Source organism: Gallinula chloropus, assembly GCF_964237585.1.
Source record: "Gallinula chloropus genome assembly, chromosome: 2".
Taxonomy (NCBI): Eukaryota; Metazoa; Chordata; class Aves; order Gruiformes; family Rallidae; genus Gallinula; species Gallinula chloropus.
The window spans coordinates 13733025-13747745 of NC_140086.1; the positions used below are offsets into that span (position 1 = coordinate 13733025).

Here is a 14721-nt window from a genome sequence, read left to right on the forward strand (position 1 = left end):
ATTCAGGTGCCTGGCCATGTGAAAAACTGTTACCCTCCTAAACCTCCTGTGACACAAACGTGCTACTGAGGGCCCATGACAGGCAGCAGCAGCGCTGCAGTGAGCAGCATTGTTGAGATGTGCTCTTCCTGGGATCGTGATGCACCCAAGGTTTACATGTTAGCAGGCTTGGCTCTTTAATTAGGGAAATGAAACATCCATAAGCAACAAAACAAGAGACTCAAAATCATCCTCGTTTTGTATTAAACCGAATTTCTATATTCATCAGTACACAAGCGATTGCTAAACAGGTCCTCACTGCATTTACTGCAATTCAGAACCAGGTGGTTATTATGCAAACAGGTTTGCTTTGTGGAGGCATCTCCAGGGCGGGCTTAACCCTGTCCTGTTCGGTTCCTCTTGTCTAAGTCTCATAGGTCTGTAAACGTTCATGTTGTTGTACAGGACTGCGGAGTTATCGGCCACGTAGTGCGGCTGGTAGTAGGCAGCCTGCATCGCCTTCTGCGGTGGCGGGGGTGTGAACGAGACGTAGCTGTGGAAGGAATTAACTCTATGGAGAGGTGACTGGGGGGCAAAGTTGCTGCTGAACATGAGAGTTCTTGGGGGTTGCTTGCTCTGGTGGTTGCTGCCAGCTGAGAGGCTGCTGAAGGGGTCGGAAAGAGTGTTAGCACTTCCCTCGTTGCTGTCGGGGAGGCTGCGCTGGGGGACCCAGCTCTTACTGAACAGGAAGGGCATGGTGCGTGGTGGTGACTTCGGTCCCCTCACTGGCTTGGACAACGCATAAAGGTGTCGGAACTCTTCATCAAACAGCTCCACAACTTGACCTGTGAACTTGGAGAGGAGGTTGCGGTGAACCTGGCCACATAACCATGTGAAGCTGGAAGGAGAAACAAGGTAAGAGTTAGTGTTAACATCAGCCAGTAGGAACCGGAGATCCCCGCAGGGGTGGCACGAAAGGCAAATGTGTTTTATTGCTGAAGCTTCTTGTCCAAACACGGGATGAAGATGGTGTTGCAGTTGATGGCAGTTGAATTTCAGGTCAGTTCACATCAGTGCTCTTTGACTTGGATCAAACTTTGTTATTGCAGCTGCCTCTAAAACCTTCAAGAAACCCCGTAAAGTTATACAACCTCCTCAAGGGAGTGGTGATCCAGATCCACCGCAGGCAGGGCTAAATGTCAGCTAAAACACCCAAGGTCTGGGCATCTGTTCTGTGGAAAGGAGTTTAGATCCCCCCTTTTTGGTACCTCTCTGCCCTGCAGAATGCTTAAATTAAGGGCTTGTCACGTCTTGTCTGCACATACAGAAATTTCACCTTCCCTGCAAGACACAGCTCTCACCCACTCAAAACTGACATTAGAAGGACTGACGAAAAATAACCACCCTTTGTTTTCATTTTGCTCTGTTTTTTCTTCATTGGTCAAGAGAAACACATACAAACCCGCCTGGACATGTACCTGTGTGACCTAATCTACGTGATCCTGCTCTGGCAGGGGGATTGGACTAGATGATCTTTCCAGGGTCCCTGCCAACACCCATCATTCTGTGATTCTGTAATTCCATGGAACCCACTTTTCCCATCACATCCCACTCTCACAAAATAAACTGCCACAGTGGACATGCTTACTTTCTTCACCTCAGAGAAAAATGAAATTATATTCCCTACTACCCTCCTTTCCAAAGATAAAAAGTACAACTTTGCTATAAATTAAGGGAAAAACACCACGGTAGTTGTCATTCTGGTAATCCAGAGACACCCCTTAGGTACCCCATAGCTTTTCAACGGGTTTTATGGGCTTCCCTGATCCACTGGGCAAACAGAAATGTGTCCTCTTTCACAAACCCACAAGCCAGGCTGGTTGTGGTGTGCAGGCTGCCGTGTCTGAGCCGCGGCGGCATCGCTGGAATGAACACAGTTGAGAGAACGAAACGTAATTACTCCCTGAGCCGACCGGGCCTCAAGCGGCGCAGCAGAGGCGGAGGAGCGGCCTTGGATTTGAACCCGAGGCCTTGGCAAAACTCTGCCCAGGTTATTCCTGCGTGGCTCTATTAGCTACGCTGGATTAGCACAAGGATTGCTGAGAGCCACGTTTGGCTGTAGGTGTGTGTGCACTTCAAATCTTGCTCTTGTCATGTTTTGACAAAACTCCTGTGAAAGGCAGTGGAACTGACAGCCCCAGCTGACAGGAGGGGAATAAAGACAATTTACATCTGCCCGCTCAGAGCATTCTTAAGGAGGGCTGGGTTTGGGGCATGCAGGGGTTTTATTCTGGTGATTCAGGAGCAAGGGGAGGAGTGAAAAAAAAATCACTAGTTCAATGCCTCCAGGCAACCCTACAACATACACTGCACATCTTATGGTTGGACAGGAAAATAAATGGTAAGTTATCCAGGTACATCTCATCCACTGTGTTCAAATCATTCTAAGTATGGACAAAACCCTGGGACCTGAAGTAAACAGTGCAGCAAGCCAGTTTACCACTGTGTGGGTAACATCTGCTGTGCTAGCTCAACATTGCCTTTATTGACTAAGAATCATAGAATCATAGAGTGGTCTGGGTTGGAAGGGACCCCAGGGATCATGGAGCTCCAACCCCCTGCCACAGGCAGGGTCACTACCCTCCAGGCATGATCTAGACAAGGTTGCCCAGGGCCCCATCCAACCTGGCCTTGAACACCTCCAGGGATGGGGCATCCACCACCTCCCTGGGCAGCCTGTTCCAGCACTTCACCACTCTCTCTGTAAAAAACTTCCCCCTAATATCTCATCTAAACCTTCCCTCCTTTAGCTTTAATCCATTCCCCCTTGTCCTGCTATTGTCTACCCTTTTAAAAAGCTGATACCACTTCTGTTTGTATGCTCCCTTCAGGTACTGGAAGGCTGTAATGAGGTCCCCCCGCAGCCTTCTCTTCTCCAGGCTGAACAAGCCCAGCTCCCCCGGCCACTCCTCATAGGGGAGGTGCTCCAGCCCTCTAATCATCTTCATGGCCTCCTCTGAACCCTCTCCAACAGTTCTACATCTTTCCTGTATTGGGGCTCCCAGATCTGGACACAGTACTCCAGATGGGGCCTCACGAGGGCAGAGTAGAGAGGGACAATCACCTCCCTGTCCCTGCTGGCCACTCCTCTCCTGATGGAGCCCAGGATACCATTGGACTTCCAAGCTGCAAGAGCACACTGCTGGCTCATGTCAAGCTTCTCATCCACCACAATCCCCAAGTCCTTCTCAGCAGGGCTACTCTCAAGAAGCTCTTCTCCCAGTCTGTATCTGTGTCTGGGATTCTTCCGGCCCAAGTGCAACACCTTACACTTGGCAGTGTTGAACCTCATTAGGTTCCCCCGGGCCCATCTTTCCAGCCTGTCAAGATCCCTCTGGATGGCTTCCTTTCCTTCTATTGTGTCAACCACACCACTCAGCTTGGTGTCATCCGCAAACTTGCTGAGGGTGCACTCAATTCCATCATCCATGTCATTGATAAAGATGTTAAAGAGCACCGGTCCCAAGACAGACCCCTGGGGGACCCCGCTTGTCACCGGCCTCCACCTGGACATAGACCCATTGACCACCACCCTTTGGCTACGGTCTGTTAACCAGTTTCTTATCCAGTGGATGGTCCACCCATCAAATCCACTTCTCTCCAATTTAGAGATAAGGATGTGGTGGGGGACTGTGTCAAAGGCCTTGCACAAGTCCAAGTAGATGACATCGGTCGCCTTCCCTTTATCCCCCGATGCTGTCACTCCATCATAGAAGGTCACCAGATTGGTGAGGCACGACCTTCCCTTGGTGAAGCCGTGCTGGCTGTCCCGGATCACATGCTCTTCCCTCATGTGCTCCAACATGTCGTCCAGGAGGATCTGTTCCATGATCTTCCCAGGCACAGAGGTGAGGCTCACCGGCCTGTAATTCCCTGGGTCTTCCTTGTTCCCTTTTTTATAAATGGGAGTGACGTGACCTTTTTTCCAGTCCCCAGGGACCTCTCCTGACAGCCACGACTTTTCAAATATGATGGAGAGCGGCTCGGCAACCACATCAGCAGCTCCTTCAGGACCCTGGGATGCATGTCATCCGGCCCCATAGGCTTGTAGACATTCAGTCTCATGAGGCGGTCTCGGACTTGCTCTGCCCTTACAGTGCGGGGAGATTTACTCCCCCAGTTCCCACCTAGAGGTCCAGGGATGCAAGGTTCTGGGATTTGAGAATTATGAGAATCCTGGCTGCCAGAGAAGACCGAGACAAAGAACTCATTCAGTACCCCAGCCTTCTCCTCATCAGCTGCAGCCAGTTCTACTTCCTTGTTTACCAAAGGGAGTACGCTCTCTTTGGCCTGTCTCTTCTGGCCAGTGTACCTGTAAAATCCCTTCTTGTTGTTTTTAACATCCCTCTCCAAGTTCAGTTCCATCTGTGCCTTGACTTTCCTCATCCCATCTCTGCAAGTCTGAACAGCATCCCTGTATTCTTTCCAGGTGACACACCCTTGTTTCCACAGCTTGTACCTGCCTTTCTTTTCCCTCAGTTTGACCAGCAGGTCCTTGCCTAGCCATGCTGGTTTCCTGCCCCTCCTGCCCACTTTCTTATTCAGAGGGATAGAGAGTCTTTCAGCTCTCAGAAAGGCATCCTTAAAGATTAGCCAGCTGTCCTCAACATTTCTGTCTCTAAGGACCACATCCCAGGAGATCTCAGCCAACAATTCCTTAAACAGCCAGAAGTTTGCTCTCCTAAAGTTCAGGGTCCTGATCCCACTCTGCCAGGCCCACATTCCTTGAGATTACAAACTCAACCAGGGCATGGTCACTGCAGCCCAGGCTGTCTCCAATCTTAACACCTTTAACGATCCCCCGCACGTTGGTGAGCACCAGGTCCAGCAGCGCATCGCCTCTGGTTGGTCTGTCCAATACCTGAGCCAGAAAACTGTCATCTATGGACTCCAGAAGAACTCTCAAAACCTTTGCATGTCCTCTGTCTGACTGTTAGGGAGACAACAAGCCAGGAACAAGTACAAAACCCACACGCAATCAGCCTGGGATACGTGCACTGAAGGTTACAAACTGGTGAAAGGGCTGAGGTGTGGAGTGGCAGGTGGTATTTTATGTGCTAGAGATATATATCTAATTTATAAATGAAAACTTAAGAGAGAAATAAAACCCAATTACATTTGTAAGTGAGTTTTAAAAGCCCAGCAAAACCAGAGGAAAAACTGTTGGGCCCAATTTTGATAATTTACTCCCACATGTAACTTCCTGGAGTACCTGACTGACGGATATTCATTTGTGCCTCATCGATCTTATCTGTAACCCTTCAAAGCAGAGAAAGTTGGCTCCAGTTAATAGTCCAAAGACTCTCCATGGACTCATGGCAACTGGGTCAGCTGTTAGGTAACACAGTGACATGGGCATGATTTTAGACAAACATTTGTGGACTTCATGTAGTGAGTCACCACAATTTACATTCTGTGCACTTTGCTGAAGAACAAAGCAGAACTTGACAAAAAAGACAGGTTTTCCTTGGCTTTGCTCTCTTAGGTTTTGGGCCCTGGTTCGCTCCTGAGATTATAATTCTGAGTGCTCTTTTGGGAAAGGCTCAGCAAAGTCTGTTATTGTCACAGGGTGATACTTTTTCTTGCAGGCCTCTGAGTGAAACACATCATAAAGAAGAGGAGGCACACAGCACTGCCTAGCTTCAGGCCAGAGCTGTATCACAAACTCAGCCATTAATAGACACTTCCCAGCCATCTTTCCAGGGCTTTGTCCCAAGACCTATGGCCTGTTCTGGATCCTTTCACTTATGATTGTCTGAATCAAAACCCACCTCTCCTGTCCAGCCGACACCTGCACTGGACTCGTTTTTTCCTGAGTGTACCCTCTGCATTCCTGCAGCTGCAGTTCACTGGGGTGCTCTCATCCTTTGTGTTTGCAGCGCTCCTGTAACATGCAGCATTTCAGCTGAAATGGAAGGACTGGTTTTCTTCAGCTCACATTTGGATTAACCTACACCTGCTGGTGGGATAACCTGCTCAGCTCCAGCCTGCCCTGTGTGGCAGGACCACACTTATCCACACTGACCAGAGCAATAGCTTTTTAACATGTTTTTTTAGAGTCACTCCAGAGCAGGAGGTGCCACAGACTCGGTGGTGATTCCTTCGCCTCTAACTAGTTGCTGGATTCAGTCCCCTTAGTCGTACATCAGGCAAATATATTTTGTCCCCAAACGCTCTGGGTAGAAGCAGTGACCCAGGGTCCCTTTTAGAGCAGAGAGCCAGGGTCCCTTTTAGAGCAGTATGTCTGGAAGGGCTGTTACTTCCTCAGCCTGTTGTCCCTTTTAGAGCAGTATGTCTGGAAGAGCTGTTACTTCCTCAGCCTGTTCCCCCAGATGCTATATACAAAGTCATGCAGAGCACAGCACTTCAGTGAAATTCACTCTTCTATCAATTTTAAGATCTTGTGTATTAGTTTTAAGGTCTCTTCCACTTTGAATTCAAACAAGTGCATTGTTTGAAAATGCAAAGAAATTAAAAGAAGAGTTTGAGTTCATTTAACTTAACACCATTCCTGGTTATACCTGCAGAGGCTGGTGGATAAGACTCAGGGATAACAGAAAACTTTCAGATGAACAGAGTGAGAGCCAGCAAGCCTGAAGAAATGCCACACAGTGATAGCCAGATAAACCCCTTGTGAGTCTGCAAACGGGATGAGCACGCTGAATAGTGTACAGGTTGGTTTCTCACCACTCTCTCTGTTTGCTTGCTGTATAGGGGACTATGACAAAGCTCCTGAGGTTAGAAGATACTGCAGCAGCAGTAGGGAATGACAGAAGTGACTCTGCTCAGGACTTCAAGGGTTTTCTTCTTTTTAGGATTGAAAAGAGAAGCTAAATGGAATCCTCTTGACTAAAGAAAATAGGTCTTGTTCTGTTTCTCTTCTTTCACATATCCTTCACTTCTACTCTCTCTATAAATCTCTGTTGCATTTCCACACTTTGGTGAGGGATTAAAAAAAGACCTAAACAACAAGAAAACCACAAAGTGGCCAATAAAGAAATAAATGCTCTGAGTATTCACCCTTTTTTTTTGCCTGGTTGTTCATTTGGAAACAGAATAAAAACTGGGTGCCCGCTTCTGTGGACAGCTGAGCTCCTGCAGCCTTCTCTAACTCCACGTATTCACCTTTACCTTCCTTACTCTGGTTATGTAATGTTCCTAGGGGCACAGTTTTATCAGACTAGATGTATTTAAGCCTCCAAATCATAAAACAATCTCATCTTTTAATGAGATAATCTCCTCTGTAATTTTTTTCTCTTGTCTTTTCTGTGCCTGGATTTCTAGGACAACTTTGGTCATTTGTGAAGCCACGAGGGGAGGGACTTTACTTGATGCAAGCTCAGAGTCTCCTGAAACACCCTGACCTGAGGATCTTGGATCTTAATTAAAAACCTGGTTGCTGAGATGCTACATCCTCTACCTGAAAGAATTATAGCAGCACAAAAGTGGAGAGTTACAGACTCAGCTCACACACACAGAGAAAAAGGCAAAAGGCAAGGTACAACAGTCACACAGAGGCATAGTGCCTACCTGATAATGAAACACAAGAACAAACACCAAGTCTCTGAAGTATTTCTGTTTTCCCTTTAATCACTAAACTTGTCACACAAAGAACGAATCTTCAGATAAGCTGAGTGACATAAGCTGCATTAAGGGATCCCAAGGGAGATGGAAAGGTATCATGTCTCATGATCACAGTATCTGACGAACCAAACAATGAGGAAAACATAATATTAAGCAATACATATTTCTAGTTCTGCTCCAGGGCTGTACCAGGAAAGTTGCTTACATGAGTTTCTGAACACTGAAATCAAACAACAACGCTACATAAAGAACTGGAATCAGCTTTAAAGCAAGTTAAGTGGACTACTGAAAAAATGTCACATATTTGGAAACATGGAAGGTTTTTGGTCAAAAAAGCTCACCAGTACAAAAATTTCAATGTCACTTCTTTGTGAAGTAATATTAAAAATCATAAAAGAGCACTTAGACATGAACTGCAATTGTTTATCTCACCTGTAAGATCCAGAAAGCACATATCTCCAGTCAGAGATAAGAAATTTTTCTTGTATTTGTCCTGAAAATTTCTTGCCTGATTTGGCACAGTAAACCTCTCCAGTAACACTGCGGACTGAAATATTCTGTAAAGGGAAAAAAAAAAAAGAGAGAGAAAACACCCCCCCATAGTCAACTCTTTGCTTTAAAACAAAATAAAATTCAGAAGAAAAGGGCCCTTCTGCCACTGCCTGTACCTCTTTGCTTCCCCACTGTCTGTTATGATTTCTTTATGGCCTCTCCAATGTTTTCTCTGAAGGTTTGGGGCTAGAAGAAACCTAGCTAAGCTCTCTCCCCCTCCACAGCGTTACTTGTTTCAATGGGCATATAAATCCGCATGGGAATTCACACTGATGAGCTGTGCTGTGCAATGACAACCAGTGCTACACCCACTGAAATGAGCACAAGACCTGTCCATAGCTGAGAACTCTGTCACCTCTGCTCACACCCCAGCAACAATCCGCTCTAGCTCCGAGCTCTCGTGTTTTACGCTGGCTGTGGCACAGCACAGCAGGGAAAAGCCCCTGCTCTTCCAACCCACCTTGCAAGAGGTGCCCAGACAAATGCCATCCTGCAGGATCAGATGCAAGTACAGGTGTCAGGAAGGAGGTCAGTCTGACCCATGTGATGCTCTTCATCATCCTTGCACCTCAGCAAGTGCATTTAAGGCAGACCAGGAACCCAGACCTGATCCTGCTCTTCCTGCACATGCTTTTCAGAATCAAGGCCTTGGTAAGTGAGCTCCCCAAGGATTTAGCTCACACATTGTTGTAAGTATGCTGTGTCTTGTGGCAGCATACTTACACCAAATAGCAAAGGCTTGTTCTTCCTAAGGAGTGGGGGCTTCCAAACATGAGCACATTTGATTCATTTCAGGGTTTCTGCAAGTTAGGGATGGAATTCAGATGCTGAACACGGGTGTCTGGCACACGTAAGATGCCCTCGGGTCTCCTGCCTGCCCTCTAGCTGCTGTTCCAGAAGGCTGTTGCCTCTGTGGTATCAGCCATGCCGAAGAAGGTGCCACAGGTGCCTTCCGGCGTCTCAAGCAACAACTGCAATAGTCCCTGGGAGGTTATTTTTAAGATCAGTTCCCTCTGGTGGAGGTGAAGGTGGCCTAAGCCAGCAGCCAGCCCAATGAGAACGCAGCTTTAACAACACGGGTTTATCAGAAACCACCTGGTGCAACCAAGGTATCGCACGCAAGAGTTTTGTGTGCCTGTTACCTGTGGCTGCCAGACTACAGCTGCTGTAGTGTGTTATTAAAAACAAGCAGTTGTAATGTTTATGTTACACACCTTTGCTAGGAGACCCATCTCTGTGGTAAGACTTCAAGCCCAGATCAGTTTCATCTAAGGAGCTAATAGAAATGCCTCAACTTCTCATAAAATCCATGGAAAAATGCAGTCATCTTCAGAGGGGAATTAGATGCGTTAATGCTACCTCTAGAGATCTCTTGTTCCCTTTTAATTACAAGGTGGACTGACCCCAGCATAACTATGCTTCTAGCTCAGAGTGCCTTGCATTAGGCAGACAATTCTAAGCCTGAGAGCTTCACAGTACCTTGAAGAGCTCCTCAGCAATCTGCAACTTGTCACACATCTCCGAGAAGAGATTTATATTGCCATGATCGAGCAACAGGTAGACAAACACCATGCGCTTGTTGGCTGCCTCCAGGAGGTCACAAAGAATCTCAGTGTCTGTGAACACATCCATCACGATAGCTAGCACCTGGGGAGAAAAGCAGAGGCAGTAGCAGAGTCAGTTCACATTAAGGTAAGGTTGCCTGTGAGGCCACTGAAATGTACATTATTTATTTGGGGAAAAAAATAATAATCCAATAAACACAAATCTTCAGAGATACATGTGAATATTCTTTCTGGGTTTATCCCGAAGTGTCTGAATCACTCAATCGATGAGACACCTTGGTTCTTGTTGCTCATACAAAGCCAATATAACACACAACGTACGCGCTTCAGTTAAGCTATTTCGATCATAAAACACAAGATGACCCATGAATTTGTAGGTGGTATTTCAGCACTAGGAAATATATTGATGCACTAATTGGAGAATAATAAGGATGTGGCTGAAATAAGAGAGGGTAGCCCTTGCCAAATGGCTGACTAGCTTCTGTAAGTCACATCATTTAGCAAGAACCACTGGATGACGCTTTTTCCCTGTTACGACTTACCCCTGGAATGGTCCTAGTTTTAAGACCTCCCTCTGTCTTTGGGAGCTACAACAGCTTATTTTTCTTTTCTTTTTTTTTTTTTTTTTAAATAATGATTTATAAACTTAAGTGTTTCAATTTAACCACACATCCCTGCTTCCCCATTCACAGCCCGCAGGACAGTGTGTAAAAGTCTCAGGGCTTGGCATAAAAGCCCCAATAGCTACTTAAATCCTCAGGCTCCAGCCAGCATGGAGGGAGGGAACTGTAAATGTGATATAAAACCACTTCCACACTCTAGCCCCTAGGCTCAGCATTGGTGTTGGTCTTCACAGGTGTCTGCTATTGTCCTTGGAAAGGGTCATTTCCCCAGGGCAACGAGCCTCAGCTAATACCTGACTTCAGAAGGTGCCGATTTCTCCACTGACTAGAAAGGGAACCCTTGGTAATTCACTCACAGGATATCATCTTCAATCAACACAAACTTTACAGTATCTCTGCTGATCTGTTTTACTAATTGCTTCCAACCTGCACTGAATGTTACTCCAAAGCCTGTGCCCACACCTGCCAGCCAGCTCACTCCCTTCGCCCCCACAAGGAAATCCTACAAGACCCAGCACATCCTGTGCGGCCAGCACCCTGCTCAGGCAAGCCAAGTAATCCGTGGAGCAGTGTGGATCCCACACCTCCCTCCTGCTGCCAGAGCATGCTGCTTCAGAAAGGGCCTTGCCAGTGCTGGGGAAGTGGCACAGTTATGTCAGATGCCTCACATCCACATTTATTGTTAACTCATCTGGTCTTTTTAACCGGCGCAATACTGCGTCCAACCTCACCGCAGCTCCAGACTGCCCTAGCACTGCTGGTGTTTCTGCTCCTGGCTTTCCTCTTCCCCACAGTGCTTCTTGCTTCTACCTGCCTGGGTTTCATTTTGTGATTCATGCCTATTCCACTGGTGTGTTAAGATGACATTAGTGCTCACCAATCCTTTGCAGTTTGGTGTCATCCACAAACACAGTCTTTATTCTGTTAAGTCATTAATGGATACATCAAATTCTAGGCTATCCAGGATGTATCCACTTCAGACAGTATTTAATAAATGCTGCCACTGAAAAACTGTACTCAAAAGCAAAGTTATACTGTGAATAAGTGTTGCTCCAGCAGGCTCTTGCAGTGTAAATTAGATCGTTAAGAAGGTCGGGTGACCCATGGATTTATATGACATTTCCCATTTTTTCCCCTTCCCATTTTTTCCTCCTGGGATATGAAACTGGCCTGGGTCGACAGTTTACCTGACGCTTGATGTTATTATTCCAGAGATGTTTCTTCTGCTACCGTATCTTTCTGATGCTGACAACTGAGAACGACTGATCTATGATTCCCTTGATGTGCTGAGCACTCGTAGTCTGAGACAGGGCAGTTACCAGCGTGGATGCTTCTCCCCTGCCATTACACTCAGTGTGATCAGACCCAGCGCTTGCCGTTGCAGAACAATGAAGTGAAAGTCTGACTCCAGCAGGCTCCACAGCCTGGGTCTGTTCCCCTGCGAAACTGCCAGTGGCGCCTCAAGTTTATGCAAGGGGAACGCGCTCAGATGATGGATGCAAAATATTCCTCCCTCCCCCAGGAAAACAGGAGAGCTGCCAGAACACACACACGACACAGGCGTTTTGTCCCCCTCCAGCTGCTTGGCTTCTGGTTTCCCAGTGTGTGGGCAGCCTGGCATGTGGCTGGCACCTCTCAGCAGCAACCCCCACTGTCACTTGTCAAGGGCATCATCCCTTTCCCATGTGCCACGTTACAGTGCAGACTCTCCGTATGGAGCCCACGTGACATTTTAAGTGACACTGACAAAGTATTAGGCACAAAAGGTCTTTTTTTCAGAATAATGTCCTTCCCCTGGGGATGGCTGTTGGCACACCAGGCACACACGCCTTTCTTCAGGCTCTCCTTCACCCACATCCCCCACTTAATCCCCTGCATCAAGTGCCAGTGGCTCAGAGCTCAGTTTAGCTTAATTCTTATTATCAGTGCAATGATCTGAACAGAACAAACCATCCTGCTGGTGATGCACAAGAAGGGACAGAGCCCAGCTCCCCTTTCTACAGCACACTTGCTCCTCCAGCTTAATGGGAGTTTAAAGGAAGATGGAAGGCTTTTTTTTTGAGTGTCCCCAGTATAAAAAGTTGTCGGCACTGCCTGTGTTCCACAACAGGCTTCTTACAGCCACTTTCTAGAGCAAAGCTACACTGCAACACCCAAGGCTGGCTCAGACCAAACAGTGCTTTTACCTGATCTTTTTAAGAGCAGGAAGACAACCAAGTGCAGAGGGAACAACAATTCTCTCCCCATACCTGAGTGGTCTTGTTGATGTACCGGCGTATGATGTCTCTGATGTTGCTGTTCTTCTCTGTTTGGAAATACACAGTGGCGGTGGATTTTTCCTTTAAATAGGGCTTGTCTGCTGTAATCCATGTGTGCAGCAGAGCTGGCTCGCTGCTGTCAGAGATGGTGGGGAAGTAGGTCCCTGAAGCAAGTGACCCGGCATCGTTCTGCTTTGGTGCAGCCGCCCCGTCGGCAGCCGGGGAGTCCTGCGCATAATAGGACTCCCTGGCGTTATCCTTGATGTACTGAGCTTCCACGGAGGAGAGGAAATCCACTTCACCCTCTTTGCTTAAAGTTTCCAGGTAAGATTCTGTCCCACCATCCAGGAAGGCATCGGTGGCCAACCTTATGCTTTCGTTGTGGCTGAAATCCGCTTTTGTCAACTTTGGAGACTGGTTCTTGATGTCCTCCAGCCTCTTCCTTATTTTGCCCATGTGTCTGGAGTGGCTCATGGCTCTCTGTCGGAGCAGGAGATCTGCAGGGCAGGCACCATGCATATGCGCGGCGCAGGCAGCGCAATCATCCTTCTTGTTTGGAGACTGCATTCTGGCGTGAAATCGCCTCTGCCGAGGGAATTAACTATGAATAAAAATAAAGAGATCTTATTACCTCAGGCAAATTCACACTCCCTGATTTCGTCGGTACAATTATCTTCAAAAAAACCTGAAGCTTGCTTCTCAGGTGGTGGTGGTGTGCTTCGGCAACAATCGGGTTCCAGATGAGACACAAGTACAAAGCCGATTAGATTGCTTATCTGAGAGGGACCCACCTCAGCCCCGGGGCATACGAAGGATTTGAGTCCAATTACCAGGGCTGTCCAATTCCGATTTGGATTCGGTTGTATTTCCCTTCCTGTTGCATCCTGTGAAATGTGAGCGAGGAAAGCTCTCAAGCAAAAGCAGGTAGGCTCCCAAGCATTGTTGCACAATCTTCAAAACAGCTTGAGGCTTCTCTGTCTTCCCATAGTATTTGTTAGGGAGCAAAACCAACTCTGAACTGGGACAGAGACATCAGCCATGTCCACAGCTTCTGAACAGCAGAAAGGATCATGGACACTTGTCTGCACCTACATGCTGCCAGGCAGGCTTAAAAATAGACTTGAACTTCGTCACTGTGCCCGATTCACAGTATGTTGCTATTACCATGGACGATTCACTCGTTTATTTCTTTAAAGCTTTGTGACTACGCCATCCTATTAAAAGAAAAATACCCCTTCCCAAACATCCTGAATGTTTTGTGGAGGGAGGGTTGTGAGCTGGCCTGAAAGCATCAGAAATACAAACACTCATCACTTGATTGTGCACATTTAGGGCTGGTTGGCTTCTTTTTTTTTTTTTTTTTTTCTTTTTTTTTTCCAGGCTGCAGCTTCTGGAGTCACGTTGTTCCCGTGGCAGCTGGGTTGCTGTGTCATTAGCAGGACGGAGGTGCAGGTTCGCAGCGGGGTGAGAGGCGCAGTGCCTCGGGGAGCCAGGCCGACTGGTATGACTGCACGGGGACGAGGAGAGGCAGGGTGGGAAGGCACCCTGCCTGAGGTACACCATAAATACCTATGTTCATGCTTTTCCACAGAGGCACGTGTGACACAGTTTTCTCACGCAGGTTGGGTTTGCCCTCGTCCTGCGCACCTCTGTGTCTGTGAAACGGCGTGCCACGGCTCTGGAGGGGAGTGCAGGATCAAGGGCACACACCAGGCTGGGCTCTTGCACTGGGATACAGACTGCTGAGGGCATGTCAGAGCAGGAAAAGGGTCCTGCCTCTCTGACCAACACACAGGAGCACGGATATCTTCAGAGGCACTCAGAGTGACACAGGCCCAGTTCTTCCAGAGTAGCTTCCCAGTTGCTGTCTGTGCCTATGTCAGATGCCTTATGGGAGAAAAAAAGTAACTATACACAAGTATGTCACAAACATATATATATATATATTTTTATATATGAAAAAAGGGTATGAACGGGCTCAGATTTTAATCCCACAGCCATGGAAGGCAGGAAACACCCACCTGAGGGCCAAGGAGAGGTGGTGACGGGGCCCATCCCCAAGCTCCTCCTGTGATCTTAAAAACTATCCCGTCCCACCCC

General features: G+C 47.5%; 1 protein-coding gene across 1 annotated transcript; it reads right to left on the reverse strand.

Annotated features, from left to right (window-relative positions):
• Positions 1 to 330: 330 nt before the first annotated feature.
• On the reverse strand, positions 331 to 13188 carry FAM83A (family with sequence similarity 83 member A; the record flags this gene model as incomplete). Its single annotated transcript, XM_084260466.1, has 4 exons — positions 331 to 877; positions 8056 to 8180; positions 9655 to 9822; positions 12613 to 13188. The coding sequence occupies 4 exons, from the start codon at positions 13186 to 13188 to the stop codon at positions 331 to 333; spliced, it is 1416 nt and encodes a 471-aa protein (XP_084116592.1).
• Between the last annotated feature and the right edge of the window lie 1533 nt (positions 13189 to 14721).